Source organism: Solea solea, chromosome 3 (assembly GCF_958295425.1).
Source record: "Solea solea chromosome 3, fSolSol10.1, whole genome shotgun sequence".
NCBI lineage: Eukaryota > Metazoa > Chordata > Actinopteri > Pleuronectiformes > Soleidae > Solea > Solea solea.
This window is the reverse complement of record NC_081136.1, coordinates 23,643,365-23,660,060: the sequence shown is the minus strand read 5'-3', so window position 1 is coordinate 23,660,060 and position 16,696 is coordinate 23,643,365. Positions and strand designations below refer to the sequence as shown.

General features: G+C 40.9%; 1 protein-coding gene across 1 annotated transcript in view; it reads right to left on the bottom strand.

Moving 5' to 3' along the window:
* LOC131457308 (extracellular calcium-sensing receptor-like) overlaps positions 1–16,696 on the bottom strand; it is an 88,337-nt gene that overhangs the window by 56,048 nt on the left and 15,593 nt on the right. The window contains exons 2-3 of the mRNA XM_058626281.1: positions 15,504–15,798; positions 6,334–6,420 (exon numbers count right to left, since the gene is read on the bottom strand). Of these exons, the coding sequence (XP_058482264.1) occupies positions 6,334–6,420; positions 15,504–15,798 (382 nt within the window). The remainder of the gene's footprint in view (positions 1–6,333; positions 6,421–15,503; positions 15,799–16,696) is intronic.

The following is a 16,696-nucleotide window of genomic DNA, read 5'->3' as shown; positions in this document are numbered from 1 at the left end:
ATCTGTACAAGGTGGCAGAAAACAATGTCATCTGACAAGCTTATGTTTTTTTCAGGAATATTATTTGTCTCACACAGTTGTAGTGATTTTGCACGTGAAATACAGTTACAACAAGTCAGTTTTATGCTTCTGCCTCCCCTTCATGCAGTAGCTATGGGAAGTCTCCAACTTGCGCGTGATTTAACCCAGACCTGTAGCTGTGGAGGTGATGCAGAAATATAATAATATAAATGAGCTGAGAGTCATGGACTCACTGATAACCACAGAGAAATTAGTCGGGTTTCAAGGTGAGCTAATAGAAGATATGGCTGCCAGGTCTATGATGTTGTAAAATAAGGAAAACCAAACCACTTCAGACTAGACCACCATGGTTTTCACCAGGATACATGAGACACAAAGCTGATACCAAATGCTTCATGTCTTAGTTGGCAAATCCATAATCAACGAGCAGAGGAAACAGAACTTAAGTGACACCAAGAGAAGAAAACGGAGTTCTGAATTGTTGGCACAAACTATACGTGTGCTATGATGATGGATGAAGATGCCGAGAACAAGAACACAGATAAATGTGCTCAACATTGAGGTGGTTATCAAGCAGTTACCCAAAAGATCATGGTAGGAGAGGAACTCTGTTTTCTTACAAACACAGTCACATCAGCTTTGTCATGGAAGGGGAAGGAAAAAACATCAGGCCAACAAGGTACAATCACACTACACATTTCCAAAAACAGGATGGGAAACATATTATTAATTGTTGTCCCTGGGAATCTGACCAGATTGTGCTGTGGTGGGGGTGGAGCACCAAATCAAAATCTTACAGAGTGCACTAAAATGGCTAGAGCCAGCACTGTGTATATGGTTACAGCAAGCCTTAAACAGTTAAAACAAAAAGCCCCCACTGCCTTTTATATGGCTCCCTATAAATCTATTTGTATTTGGGATTGTATTTATGTTATTGATATGTTTTAAATGTATGTGGTTACTGCAGTTGTATGAAAAAGTGCCCGTCAGAAAAGAATTAATTACTTAAATCAAAATAAGAAAAGATACCTTTGGTACTACTAGAACTAGTTTAATGTAAAATGACATTATCTCCCAACATTGGGAAAATGAGCAGTTAGAGAAAAATAAAATACAATAATTTGAGTATTTTTTTTTATCAAAGTCTTTATTGCCTGTATTGTGATAGTATAGTCTAAAATACAGACAATAGATAAAGAAACAGCAGTGTTCACAGTTTTACTTTGTGGTACCTCGACCCATGATGGCTTTCTTTGTGTTTCTTTCTGGTCTCAATAGCATCATGTAACATTTAGGACCAAACAGTGCCACCAAGAGGCCAAAACTGGAGGCCAGAATGGCAAATACCTCCACTGCATCTGCATATTTGCCTGGTGAGTTAATGTAAGCAGGGACAAAGGCCACCCACACTGCACAGAAGATCAGCATGCTGAAAGTGATGAATTTGGCCTCATTGAAACTGTCTGGAAGATTCCTTGCTAGAAAAGCTAACAAAAAACTCAGGACAGCCAGTAAACCAATATAACCAAGTAAAACTGCAAAACCAACTGTGGACCCAACTGCACACTCATAAACTATCTTGTCACTGTGATACTGGGTGTTTTTATGAGGCATTGGTGAAGCAGAGACAAGCCAGGCAATGCAGATTGCTGCTTGAATAGAGGTTAGAAGCAGCACTGTCCCTCTCTGCTGCATAGCACCAAACCACTTCAGACTGGACTCCCCTCCTGGTTTGGAGGCCCTGAACACAGCCAGAACCACCATGGTTTTCACCAGGATACATGAGACACAAAGCACAAAGCTGATGCCAAATGCTGCATGTCTAAGTTGGCAAGTCCATAATCTGGGTCGTCCAATGAAGAGCAATGAACACAAGAAACACAATTTAAGCGACACCAAGAGAAGAAAACTAAGTTCTGAATTGTTGGCACGAACTATAGGTGTGTTTTGATGATGGATGAAGATGCCCAGAACAACAACACAGATAAATGTGCCCAATAGTGAGGTGGTTGTCAAGCAGATACCCAGAGGCTCATGGTAGGAGAGGAACTCTGTTTTCTTAGGAACACAGTGGTCACGCTGGGGGCTGGACCAGAAATCTTCTGGACAACTGGTGCACTCCATGGAGTCTGAGAAAAGAAAGTGATGAGATACATCTTTATACATCTCTGAATTGTGTTTAAAGTTTTACACTCACCAGTTGTATTGCTGATCTTTCCCTCAGAACAAGAGACACAGTCAAAACAACACTCAGGTTTCCCCTTCTTTCTGGCCATGCGGGTACCTGGAGGACAACTCTCACTGCACACTGACCGAGGAGGCTGTGTGGAGAAACATCAGTCAGTTATTGTATCTTATGAGGGCCCCTCCATATGTTTCCTTGATCCGTGTCCGCAGAGAAAGTTGCTATGGGTTTTCTGTTGCATGTCTGTTCAGCCTTGTGGATGGTGATACTTATAACTACATGACGTGACTGGACCTTGTGTGGATCATAGTGTGTGAAGTCTGCCTGGAAACAGCTTGCAAACCAATGAATGTTTGGTGAAAATGATTGTACTCTGCAGTGGTTGTACATCTGCAAATTCTCCTTGGCCAGTTAACAGAGCCACTATATCCGAGAAGTTATCACAAAAAAGGTTGAAGCCGGAAAATCTAATATGGCTTGCAATTTAGCCAACACTGGACAAACATGGCCCTGTCCAAACCATGGCATTCCTGAACTCACATTTGGTCAGATTGAGTGTGACAAATAATTTAACTTGTGGTAATCATTACATAAATTTAGGGTCTGGTCAGCTTTTTGGAACCAGGAGTGAAGGAGAGGCTCCATGGGCTACTGCTTGGTACAGCAAAACCTTTTTCAAGAAGGTATACTGCCTCCTGCTGCATTATGGCACATTTTGTCACATGAACTCTGTAGGCGCGTTGTTTTATTGGCTTATCACCCACATCAATGTCATAACCTAGCATATTAGCTTGAGAGGGAATGTCCCTAAAAAGAGTAGGATGGTTCCATATCAGCATATTAATGTCAGGCCTGGCAGAAACAGACAGGTGTGCTAGATATGAATCTATATTTAACAGGATTTCAGAATTTCTAAGGTGTGCAGATGAAACAGATCTGCTGTCATATGGGGGCTGTACAACAGACACAGAAGCAACAGGCACAACAACAGGTGGCTCACAGTTAACATATGACTTAAGCATGTTGACAGGTTGCTTTCTTGCAATCAGGTGTTTGGATTACATATAGTAACATAATCTGTTTCTCAAAGATTTTGGTCAACCATATATAGACTGGAAAACTTTGCATGCAGACTTGAACCAACAAGCAATAACAGAAATAGTACATGGTCACCAGGCATGGTTGTTGCTTTAATTTTGGACAGAGCGTCGTTTCTGTAACACCCCATCAACAAACTAGGACTGACCAAATTAAAGCATGAGCAGGGTTACAACTGTTCCAGAAAAACACAATTACAGCATAGCAACAAAACTATGCACCTGCAGTGTGAATGTTGAGAGTGAACAAAAGCCAGCAAATGTCACCACATGATATCACTAGAGGTTGGCATTTCTAACCAACTAAACAAGTTAACCTGGTTTTCTCTCTAACTAAGACTATAATTCCTTGGACTCACCAGGGACCACCTAGGGTTACCACAGAGAAACAAAGAGGCTTACTAAACGAGGGAAACTCCCCAAAAAAAAAAACTCACCTCATGTGGCAACATCAGCATGAACCTCCAAGCTAAAAGAAAAGTCTAGGGGGATTTTTCTTTTTCTTTTTTACTTTAACTACACCAAACAATGGATCCTGGACGAGTCCCAATTATGAGGGACAAACTCACTGATTCAAAATGCAAAAAAAGATATTGATTTAATAAATGAAAATGGTTCAAAAAGGCACAGCCAGATCACACCATGTGCTCCTGACGTGAAGCTGGGAACAAAAAAAAGGGGGGGAAGCGTCCAGCTCCAGCGGCCATTTTATAGGCTGAGCAACCTGGAGATGGAGGAAAAAGGATGCAGCGCCATCCTCAGGCATGCAGGGGCAACTGAAAAACAACAAAATGAGCAAATAAAAGCCAAACCTACAGCCTCAAACTCATACTGACTGCCACTGTATGCCAGCTGACACTGTGCCCTTTATTTTTTTCAGGCAGGGGCACCAACGTGTTGTGTTACGGAACTTGAGCATTTGATGCATACAGTCAAAAAAGGCAGATGTGTGTGCATATGTCCATGGAGGCATTGCCAGTACTATCATGCACATGGATTGATGACAATATTCAAATCAGATGTACCATAGCAAACCTCTGCCGACTCAGTGGAGAAATATGAATCTAGCCCACTGACTGGGAGAAGAGATCATAATGTAAAAAAAAATATGACGTTACCTGTTTGGATTCAAAGTTCCAGAAGACTTTGTCTTCATCCAGTGTGAGTTCTTCACCTTTGAAGGCTGACCTCTTAACCTCACCCACATTTTGAACTTCAGTTCTTCCATCAGGGAGCCACACCCAATTTATTATGTCATATATTGGAAGGGTATCACCATTCTCATCAAATGACACTTCATCACCAAATATTGTGAAGTTTACCTTTTCCAAGTAATGCACAAGCTGAGAACAAAAGACATAGAACAAAAACTAGAATTACTGCCCATCAGTCCTTGCCTCAGCTGATGAACAGTTCTCTTTTAACATTTGCATGTTGACTTAAAAGGTTTTTATTTTTGAGTGAAAGTGAGAATTTGCACAGAAGTTGACAGGATCCCCCAAGGATATCTGACTGACAACTTGAAAACAAGCCTCTGGCCTAAGCTGTTGCCAACAAAAAAACGAAAAAAAACTTTAACAAAGAAACTTTTATAAATTAGTATATGTGTGAAATGAACATCTCACTATAACAGGAAAACACTTTCTTACACTTCGCTGTATTGGAAAAGTGACATACATTTTTTTATTCATCTGTTAAAATTGAATACAATCCTTAAAGAAATACTAGGGAGGTACAAAGGTAAATTATGAGTTGAGTGTAAACTGATATCTCACCTGCCATGGCTCCAGTCTTTGTAAATGAGCACAGGTGTTGTTGCTGAAAGGTCCTCTCCCTGGCTCACACTGCAGCATGTCATCAAGAGCATATGCCAGAGCGTACACAGCCTTATACACATTATACTCTGGCCTGAGGTTTGAAACATCCAAGAACTCAGTCTCCACATTCTCTAGAACCTCCTGCCCAGTGCATAATTCTCCTCCAGCTTCCACCCAACCGGCTGGAGGTGGTGAAAATCTACACTGAAATGTGTGTTCCCAAAACCGAGTCACCTGCAATGAGGTAGATTTTTTAATTAATGCCAATACATTCTCACAAATACCAAATCAGAGGGAAACTCTCACCATGCTGTTTCCAGCTGTGTTGTTGTGATGTAGGTCAGGACGTGTTTTTAACAGGAAGTCTCTGAGTCCTGGTATTTCTCCTCGACGGATGGCGATGCCCAGTGTTCCACCCAGGAATGGCATGAAGTGGGGCGTCTGGAGCACATCAGCTAATGTCCAGGCTTCACTAGCCATCCACTGCAGGCCTGTCACATTCTGTCTCACCACCTAAACATTGCATTAAAATTATTTTATGAATTCACCCTTCCATATCTGTAAAGTAAAATGCAGTTTCCACAGTTGCTGTCATACACAAAACTGTATTAACCTGTATAAACATACTTACCCTAAAACACTCCTAACAACAGCTTTAACAAATTACAGTTGAAACATTGGTAATGAAATCTGTATTTTAAAGGCTAAATACTTTTTTGCAAAATGTCTTTTTCATGATTTACCTCTTTCATGAGGTTAATTGTGCGACTCTTATGTGCAAACACAATCACCACTCGAGCTGTAGATTTCCTCATCACATCCACTATTCTCCTTACTTCAGCAGGGTCGTCACCCCAGGGTAAAATCTCTGTGTAAGCCAGACAACCTCCATCAGCTGGACCCAGATCAGAGTGAAAGGATCGGGCAGCATGGACTCCATAATCATCATCACTGATGATCAGACCTGCCCAAGTCCAACCAAAGTGTTTTAGAATCTGAATCATAGCATTCACCTATGTGGACACAGAGCAGAGGGATTAGTGCACAGGCTGGAATCATCTTTCACTAGAAATCCTGCTAAACAGGTTCATCAAAGTCTCATGTTTAATCACTGTCTTTAAGTGTTGTATATCTGACACCACACAACTCTGTAAATGAGACAGAACATGGGTGAGACATTTTGTCTGCTTGATTTGGGTGGGTGGGGGGTCACCTGAAAAGCATCACTCGGGATCGTCCTAAAGAAAGATGGATACTTTTGTCTGTCACTCAGGCAGGAACATGTCGCAAAATAACTCACCTGCGAAAAAATAACACCTTATTTACTCAAAACAGTTATTGTCTGCTGACTCTAAAAGCTAAACGCTTTCTAATATTGAATATTTAATTTTAACAACTTAATTTATATTTGTTTTGATATTAAATTGAATTTTTAAAAATGATTGACTTGACAAGCAGATAAACTTACCAGAGGCACTCTGTACAAACCTAACAATGATGATATTGCAATAGAACGTGTGGAGGAAGAATCACCCACAATTCCGAGGACAGATGGCGTTCCTCTACATCTCTCCTCTAATGTAACTTGCTCCTCTTGACCACTGACTAAGGACAGTGATGCACCAATTCCTAATTGAAGGCAGTTATCATACAGACTGTATCCCAGAGTCACATTAGGCAGCAGGTTGGAGTTTCTGTTGATCTCATCAATAGCAAAGGCCATGGTCTGAGCCTGTCTGAATCCTACAACATCAAAACTAACACCAAAATAAGTGTTAGTTACTGTGCCAAGCTATATATTTCAGAATTACAGCTACAGACTGCAAACACTGACATTATCATCAATACCCACAATAAATCTTTAATGTTTAAAAAATGTCAGATGTAATATAATCACTTCACATTACTAAAAATATGTCATACTGATTAGCTAAACAACAACAGCTTCTTAAATAGTGTCTCCCTGTCAGAGTTACCTCTCTTACCTGTAACAGGTAGGCAGCTGTGGCTCTGAGGTAAGAGCCAGGTCAGGATCAGCAGAAAACAAGTTGATTGTAAAAAGTCCACCTAGAATCGCATCTCCAGTTTTGTGCATCCCATTTTGATGGAACTGTTTCTGTAACTGACAAGAGGAGGAATAAAGAGAGGAGGACACAGCAGAGGAAAAGCAGAAATACAACATTGGCAAGTGAAACTTGTTGTCTAAAAATACCCTCATGACTCTGCTCTTGTTCATCCCTTTAATGAGTTCTGTTCCATCACTACATCACCCATTTTATTGACTTATGACGATGTTTATTCTTGTACATCACCTATCAGGGCAGAATAACAAGCTGTAGGGGCAGGTCCTTTTGTCATTATCTTCATGAGTTTTCCTTGTTGTTTTACATCAGTGTTTGTTGTTGTGCAGTATTTTCTGTCACACAAAGCTGTCATTTAGCTGTAAATGACTAAATGAATAAACAGAATTAATCAAAAAGTTCAGGTAGGAGAGTGCATAGTTTTATAATCTCCAGGATTTCGGGAAGAGATGTCTCATGTCTCTGAAGCATGAACATAAAGCAAAAGTGTTGCTGATCTCTGCGAAAATGGTGTTATTATGATGTTATGAAAAATGTTATCGTTCTTAACACCTGGTTACTACATAAATGTAGGTCTTCTAGTGATTAGTGATGGACAACAATGCTGCAACATATCCACACCTGTACCTACCTCCTTTGAAAAACAGTCAAGTTTAAGCAACATCAGGCAACACAGCTTCCATCACTGCAATGTCCTGCACTGAAATACAGTAGGTGAGGTCTGTTCATTTAATGTTACACCTGGAATTATGTTACCAGATTTAATATGGACTAACCCTTTCATGTGGATTAGAGCTAGGATTTATGGCTCTTTGAAGGGAGCTGGATCTTGAGAAGCCCTTTCATAGAGCCATTCAAAAGACTGGCTCAATCTTATTGTTTTTTAGTTGTTTTTTAGAAGCCTAACTGGGGTAACAATTTTTTATCAACAAAACGATCACTGGTTGTAATTATTTACACATTGCACCAATATACTGCCCTCTTGGGTGACAAAAACGCATGCTAAAGTGCCCTCTTGGGAGGCAAAAACACGTGCTAGAGGGCGCACTTGGGAGGCAAAACGCATGCTAAAGTGCCCTTTTGGGAGGTAAAAATACCTGCTAAAGTGCCCTCCTGGTTTGTAAAATACAACTGCCCTCTTGGGTGGCAAAAGCGTGTTCTAAAGTTGCCCTCTTGGGAGGCAACAACCCGTGCTAAAGTGCCTTCTTGGTAGCCAAAACGCTTGCTAAAGTGCTCTCCTGGGAGCCAAAACAAGTGCTAAAGTGCCGTCTTGGGAGCCAAAACATGTGCTAAAGTGCCCTCCTGGTTAGTAAAATACAACTGCCCTCTTGGGTGGCAAAACACTTGCTAAAGTGCCCTCTTGGGAGCCAAAATGCATGCTAAACACGTGCTAAAGTTCCCTCCTGGTGTGTAAAATACAACTGCCCTCTTGGTAGGCAAAAGCGTGTTCTAAAGAGCCCTCTTGGTAGCCAAAACGCTTGCTAAAGTTCCCTCTTGGGAGCCAAAACGCATGCTAAAGGGCTCTCCTGGGAGCCAAAATGCGAGCTAAAGTGCCGTCTTGGGAGCCAAAACACGTGCTAAATTGACTTCTTGGGAGCCAAAACACGTGCTAAATAGCCTTCCTGGGAGCCAAAACACGTGCTTAAGTGCCTCCTGGTTCGTAAAATACAACTGCCCTCTTGAGTGACAAAAACATGTGCTAAATTGCCCTCTTGAGAGGCAAAAACACGTGCTAAAGAGCGCTCTTGGGAGGCAAAAACGCATGCTAAAGTGCCCTCTTGGGTGGCAAAAACACATGCTAAAGTGCCCTCTTGGGTGGCAAAAACGTGTGCTTAAGTGCCCTCTTGGGAGGCAAGAAAGCGTGCCAAAGTGCCCTCTTGGTTGGAAGAAACACTAAACTGCCCTAACCTTAACCGCATTTTAAATCTGTATTTTTCCCTGTGTGTTCTTATCACAGAGCCCTGTTGGGTGAAGAAAACACACTAAACTCCAGAAGACTATAAAGACAAAGAAATACTATGAAACATTACTGTTACAATGACTTTTATGTTGGGCCCTTTTTTGATCTATATTGAGCTACAACTATATCACACAGAACCAGTTTTCTCACAGAACCAGGATTATCTGGTGCTAATATGGTGTTAAAATGCACTAGAATACAGGAAATGACATCTACTTAATTGAAAATGTTGTGGGGGAGGACCCCCAGACTCACCAGGGTTTTATTTCATTCAGGAATACTTCAATCTACACAGTTCTCATGGATGCTGATCCTAACTACAAACTAACTTGAGTAGTCTGTATAGCACTATATAATGTACTATTTGTATAACATATCTAAAGTGCCTTTGAGAACATGGGAACTTAGTGCCCTCTTCAGTGGTCCAGGCTCTGGTCATCTCACGCTTGGACTACTGCAACTCCCTCCTGGCTGGTCTCCCTGCATGTGCCATATGACCTCTGCAGCTCATCCAGAATGCAGCAGCTCGACTGGTCTTCCACTTACCAAAATTCTTTCATACTACACTGCTCCTTCGCTCCCTTCACTGGCTTCCTGTAGCTGCTTGCATCCGCTTCAAGACTCTAGTGCTTGCATTCCATGCTACAAACGGATCAAGTCCAGCCTACACCCCAGCCAGCCCACTCCGCTCTGCATCGGCAAACCGGTTTGCTGCCCCCTCACTGAGAGGATCGCAGAAGCATTCACCGAACTCAAGACTGGTAGCTGTCCAAGCTTCCAAATGGTGGAACAAGCTCCCCATCGACATCCAGACAGCAGGAAGTCTCCACATCTTCCGCCGCCAAATTAAAAACACATTTCTTTCATTGACATTGCCTGTCATTGGGGACATTGTCCTGGTAGTTGGCCCAACTCCTCCTCAGGCCATTAGGAAGAGTACTATGTAAATATTTGTAAATATTTACATATGTATATATATATATATATATATATATAGTATATATATATGTATATATATATATATATATATATATATATGTTTATATATATATATATATATATATATATATAAATATATATATATGTATAATGTAAATATTTCTGCTATATTGAGAAGCGCATTTGTATGAAAAACTGTATTGTTTATTTCTGTTTTCTTTCTTTATTCAGCTCTCATTGTATTTCACTCTGTACTGCATAATGTCACATCTACCTGGAACTGATCACTCTGTTTGGGTTTTTGGTTATAAATAATAATAATAATAAAAACAAAAAAAAAGGTTCGGCCATCCCTGCACTACAGCCTCCAAAAAAAGGACAGTGGGGGGGGGGGGGTACCTTGCCCAGCCCTTTTGGCCTGGTGGGGACTCCAACCAGCGACCCTCTGGATAGAAGCCCAGTTCCTTTTAATGAGAATATGATGTTAATGAGATGGCCAGTATATTTTTAAAGAATTTTATTGCCTGTATTGTGATCTTATAATTGCTACTCAATTCTAAAACAGATAGATAAACAGAAAGACAGCAGCGTTCACAGTTTTACTTTGTGGTGCCACGACTCATGATAGCTTTCTTTGTGTTTCGTTCTGGTCTCAACAGGATTATATAACATTTGGGTCCAAACAGCGCCACCAAGAGTCCAAAACTGGAGGCCAGGATGGCAAATACCTCCACTGCATCTGCATATTTGCCTGGTGAGCTGATGTAAGCAGGGACAAATGCCACCCACACAGCACAGAAGATCAGCATGCTGAAAGTGATGAGTTTGGCCTCATTGAAACTGTCTGGAAGATTTTTTGCGAGAAAAGCTAACAAACAGCTGAGGACAGCCAGTAAACCAATATAACCAAGTAAAACTGCAAAACCAACTGTGGACCCAACTATACATTCATAAACTATCTTGTCACTTTGATACTGGGTGTTTTTATGAGGCATTGGTGAACCAGAGACAAGCCAGATAGTACAGATTACTGCTTGAACAGAAGTCAGAACCAGAACTGTCCCTCTCTGCTGTACAGCACCATACCACTTCAGACTGGACTCCCCTCCTGGTTTGGAGGCCCTGAACACAGCCAGAACCACCATGGTTTTCACCAGGATACATGAGACACAAAGCACAAAGCTGATGCCAAATGCTGCATGTCTTAGTTGGCAAGTCCATAATCTGGGTCGTCCAATGAAGAGCAATGAACACAAGAAACACAATTTGAGTGACACCAGGAGAAGAAAACTGAGTTCTGAATTGTTGGCACGAACTATAGGTGTGCTGTGATGATGGATGAAGATGCCCAGAACAACAACACAGATAAATGTGCCCAACAGTGAGATGGTTGTCAAGCAGATACCCAGAGGCTCATGGTAGGAGAGGAACTCTGTTTTTTTAGGAACACAGTGGTCATGCTGGGGGCTGGACCAGAAATCTTCAGAACAACTGGTGCACTCCATGGAGTCTGAGAAAAGGAAGTGATGAGAAACATGTTTATACAACATCTCTGAACTGTGTTCAGCGGTTTACACTCACCAGTTGTATTGCTGATCTTTCCCTCAGAACAAGGGACACAGTCAAAACAACACTCAGGTTCCCCCTTCTTTCTGGCCATGCGGGTACCAGGAGGACAACTCTCACTGCACACTGACCGAGGAGGCTGTGTGGAGAAACATCAGTCAGTTATTGTATCTTATGATAATTATTATCCCTTCCATTTTTCCATATTTTTGTGTCTGCAGACAAAGTTAAAAGGGATTTTCTGTTGCATGTCTGTTCAGCCCTGTGGATGGTGATACTTGTACATAACTACATGAAGCAGTTGGACCTTGTGTGGATCATAGTGGGTGAAGCCTGCCTGAGTGTCAATGTGGTGAAAATGCTTGTGGTGAGCATCCACTGGAGAAAGACAAGTTTTGGGCAATCTACTTTCTGTGTGCAGGTCATACTTTGCAGACTTGTTCAGGGCGGGCCCTTGGTCTCAAATACCAAGTTTCAAGCTGATCGGGCAATGTATGGGCGAGTTAAAAGGCACTTCCTGTTTCAGAAGATCTACTTCCTGTGTGCAGGTAATGGCTTGCAAACATGTTAAGTGTGGGCTGTTGGTCTCACATATTAAGTTTCAAGCAGATTGGGCAATGTATGGGCGAGTTAAAGGGCACTTCGTGTTTCAGATAATCTACTTCCTGTGTGCAGGTTATGTCTTGCAGATGTGTTCAGGGCGGGCCCTTGGTCTCACGTGTCATGTTTGGAGCCGATCGCACAATGTACGGGTGAGTTACGGAGCCATTTTGCATTCGTTTTTTGCATTTCCATTATTTTATCGAATTTTTCATCCGTTTTCATGCAGGTTTAGGGGGTCAACTTAGAGATCCCGTGGAGAGAAAAATATTAAATAAGAATTCCTAGACTAACACAATAGGTCCTTGCACCACTGTGTGAGTGCTTGGGCCCTAAATAGGGGGAAATTAACATATCTGAGAAAATGAACACTTAGCACACATGATAATAACTGCCAAAATTACAAAAACATGTTTGGAGAAATTTTCTTGACGTGTTCTATGTTTTGGCCTCACTTTGACCAGCACGATCCACCCGCTCACCCCTGTATACACAACTCTGCCACAGGTTGGCCAGGCCTGGCTGCTTATGTCCAATCGTTAGGTACAACAGCCAAAGTGAAATCTACATTGTTGTGTACTATATGCCGAATACAGTATGTACTGTAATGTCTGTGTTATGGATTGTTTCTCATAATTTAGGTGTTTAATGTTTGTAGTATATCCACACAAATTGTATTTATCGCTGTGGAATATAGTAATGTATGTATAACATGTATAATAAACATAAATGAATAACCACACGCAATCGTGCAGCTGCTGTGGCTGAATTGTACTAATAGTTTGGCAGCGTCGTAATGTATACAGGGGTGGGCGGGGTGTATCCTGCTGGTCAAAGGGAGGCCAAAACAATTTCTCAAGAAAAAAAAACTTGTTTTTTGGTATTTTAGGCAGTTAATATCATGCTATAGTGTGTTCAAGTGTTAAGTTTCTCCGATAAGTTATTTTCCCCCTATTTTAATTTGTTATTTGATTCTATAAACATAGTCTGACCATCTCAAGCTTTTATTTTGGTACTTCAGGTTACTAACCTTGTGAATTTGCAAATTAGCTTTCAACCAAAAGATTTATATTTATATTTAAATTTTATATTTAATAATATAAAGAGGCACTTTACGAACGGCACTGACATCATGACAAGAACACAAAAGATGTTAGCAGAGTCCAACCTGACATTCCATACAATAGTGTGAGTGGGGCAAAAGATAATAATGGAAACAAACAAAGAAGTTACCTGTTTGGATTCAAAATTCCAGAAGATTTTGTCTTCATCCAGTGTGAGTTCTTCACCTTTGAAGGCTGACCTCTTAACGTCACCCACTCTCTGAACTTTAGTTCTTCCATCAGGGAGCCACACCCAGTTCATGATGTCATATACAGGTAAGGTATCACCATTTTCATCAAATGACACTTGATCACCAAATGTTGTTGTGAAGTTGACCTTTTCCAAGTAATACACAAGCTTTGGATAATAGAATCAGACATAGAAGAAAAACAAGAACAAAAACTAAAATGACAGCCCAGCAGTTGTTTGCCTCAGCTGACCAACAGATTCACACTTTTCTCATATAACATGTACATGTTGACTTAAAAGGAATTTAATTCTGAGTCAAAGTGAGAGACCTCTGCCCTCAGCTGTTGCCAGTGCTGAGGAATAAAGGAGTCCATGTATTGTGTATGTTATTTAACTTGAACAAAAGAAACTTGCACTTAATTCATCTTTTAAATAAATACAAAGGTGAAAGTGAAATTAAGAGTTGAGTGTAAATCTCACCTGCCATAGCTCCAGTCCTAGAAAATGAGCACAGGTGTTGTTGCTGAAAGGTCCTCTCCCTGGCTCACACTGCAGCATGTCATCAAGAGCATACGCCAGAGCGTACACAGCCTTATACACATTATACTCTGACCTGAGATTTGAAACGTCCACCAACTCATTCTCCACATTCTCTGTAATTTCCTGTCCAGTGCATAATTCTCCTCCAGCTTCCATCCAACCTGCTGGAGGTGGTGCAAATCTACACTGAGATGTGTGTTCCCAAAACTGATTCACCTGGAAGATTATTATTTTGTGTAAAAAGTTTGTATAAAGCCAAAATATAATACTCACAAATAACCAGTCAATAAGAAAACCTCACCAGGCTGTTTCCATCTGTGTTGTTGTGATGTAGGTCAGGACGTATTTGTAACAGGAAGTCCCTGAGTCCTGGTATTTCTCCTCGACGGATGGAGATGCCCAGTGTTCCACCCAGACACGGCATGAAGTGGGGCGTCTGGAGCACGTCAGCTAATGTCCAGGCCTCACTGGCAATCCACTGCAGGCCTTTCACATTCTGCCTCACCACCTGTACATTATAACAAGTTCATAAATTCACACTTTTATACCGGGAAAGTAAAATCAAGTTTTCACAGTTGCACATACACAAACCTATGTTGTTTGTATTACAGGCAAATTTGAATGTGTCCTCCTAAAAACAAATTCAACTATTTATAGCTCAAACAATAGTTTTGACATTTGCTAAAAGGTTTTTACAACATATCTCTAATTCAGGACTGACCTCTTTCATGAGATTAATCGTGTGACTCTTATTTGCAAACACAATCACCACTCGAGCTGTAGATTTCCTCATCACATCCACTATTCTCCTTAGTTCAGCAGGGTCGTCACCCCAGGGCAAAATCTCTGTGTAAGCCAGACAACCTCCACCAGCTGGACCCAGATCAGAGTGAAAGGATCGGGCAGCGTGGACTCCATAATCATTATCACTGATGATCAGACCTGCCCAAGTCCAACCAAAGTGTTTTAGAATCTGAATCATAGCATTCACCTATGTGGACACAGAGCAGAGGGATTTGTGCACAGGCTGGAATCATTTTTTCCTAGAAATCCTACTAAACAGGTTCATCATGTTTAAGCACTGTCTTATGTGTTTCCAATCTGACACCACACAACTCTGTAAATTAAACGGGGGGGGGGGGTGCTCACCTGAAATGCATCACTCGGGATCGTCCTAAAGAAAGATGGAAACTTTTGGCGATCACTCAGGCAGGAGCATGTGGAAATATAACTCACCTGCAAAAAATATCACATTTACTGAAAACAGTCATCGTCTGCTGACTCAAAAAGCTTGACAATGTTCAATATTGAATGTTTACATATTCATTTATATTTGTTTTGACATTAAATGGAAATATTTTCAAATAATGATTGAATTGAGAGGCAGATAAACTCATCACTTACCAGAGGCACTCTGTACAAACCTAACAATGATGATATGGCAATAGAACGTGTGGAAGAAGAATCACCCACAATCCCTAGGACTGGAGGAGTTCCTACACAGTTCTCCTCTAATGTAATTTGCTCTTCTTGACCACTGACTAAGTACAGTGATGCTCGAAATGCAATTCCTAGTTGGATGCAGTTATCATACAGACTGTATCCCAGAGTCACATTAGGCAGCAGGTTGGAGTTTCTGTTGATCTCTTGAACAGCATAGGCCATGGTCTGAGCCTGTCTGAATCCTACAACATCAAAACTAACAGAAAAATAAGTTAAGTTTGTCATTCAAAACACTTTATACAGTAACTGTGCCAAGCTATATATTTCAGAATTACAGATACAGACTGCAAATACTGACATCATCATCAATACCCACAATAAAACATCAATGTTTAAAAATGTCAGATATAATGTAATCAGTTCACATTACTAAAAAATATGTCATACTGATTAGCTAAACAACAGCTTCTTAAATGTTCTGTTTCCCTGTCAGAGTTACCTGTAACAGGTAGGCAGCTGTGGCTCTGAGGTAAAAGCCAAGTCAGGATCAGCAGAAAATAAGTTGATCGTAAAAAGTCCACCTAGAATCACATCTCCAGTTTTGTGCAGTCCATTTTGATGGAACTGTTTCTGTAACTGACAAGAGGAGGAATAAAGAGAGGAGGACACAGCAGAGGAAAAGCAGAAATACAACATTGGCAAGTGAAACTTGTTGTCTAAAAATACCCTCATGACTCTGCTCTTGTTCATCCCTTTAATGAGTTCTGTCCCATCACTACATCACCTATTTTAATGTCTTATGACAATGTTTATTCTTGTACATCACCTATCAGGGCAGAATAACAAGCTGTAGGGGCGGGTCCTGTTGTCATTATCTTCATGAGTGTTCCTCGTAGTTTTACATCAGTGTTTGTTGTTGTCCAGTATTTTTAGTCACACAAAGATGTTTTGTAAATGAATGAATTAATAAATAGAATTAATCAAAAAGTTGTATCCGTTGTTAAATAGTGGCTGTGTGAACCGGCTCAGGGAGGAGAGTGCATAGTTTGATAATCTCCAGGATTTCGGGAAGAGATGTCTCATGTCTCTGAAGGATGAACATAAAGCAAAAGTGTTGCTGATCTTCTGCGAAAATGGTGTTACGATGATGTTAT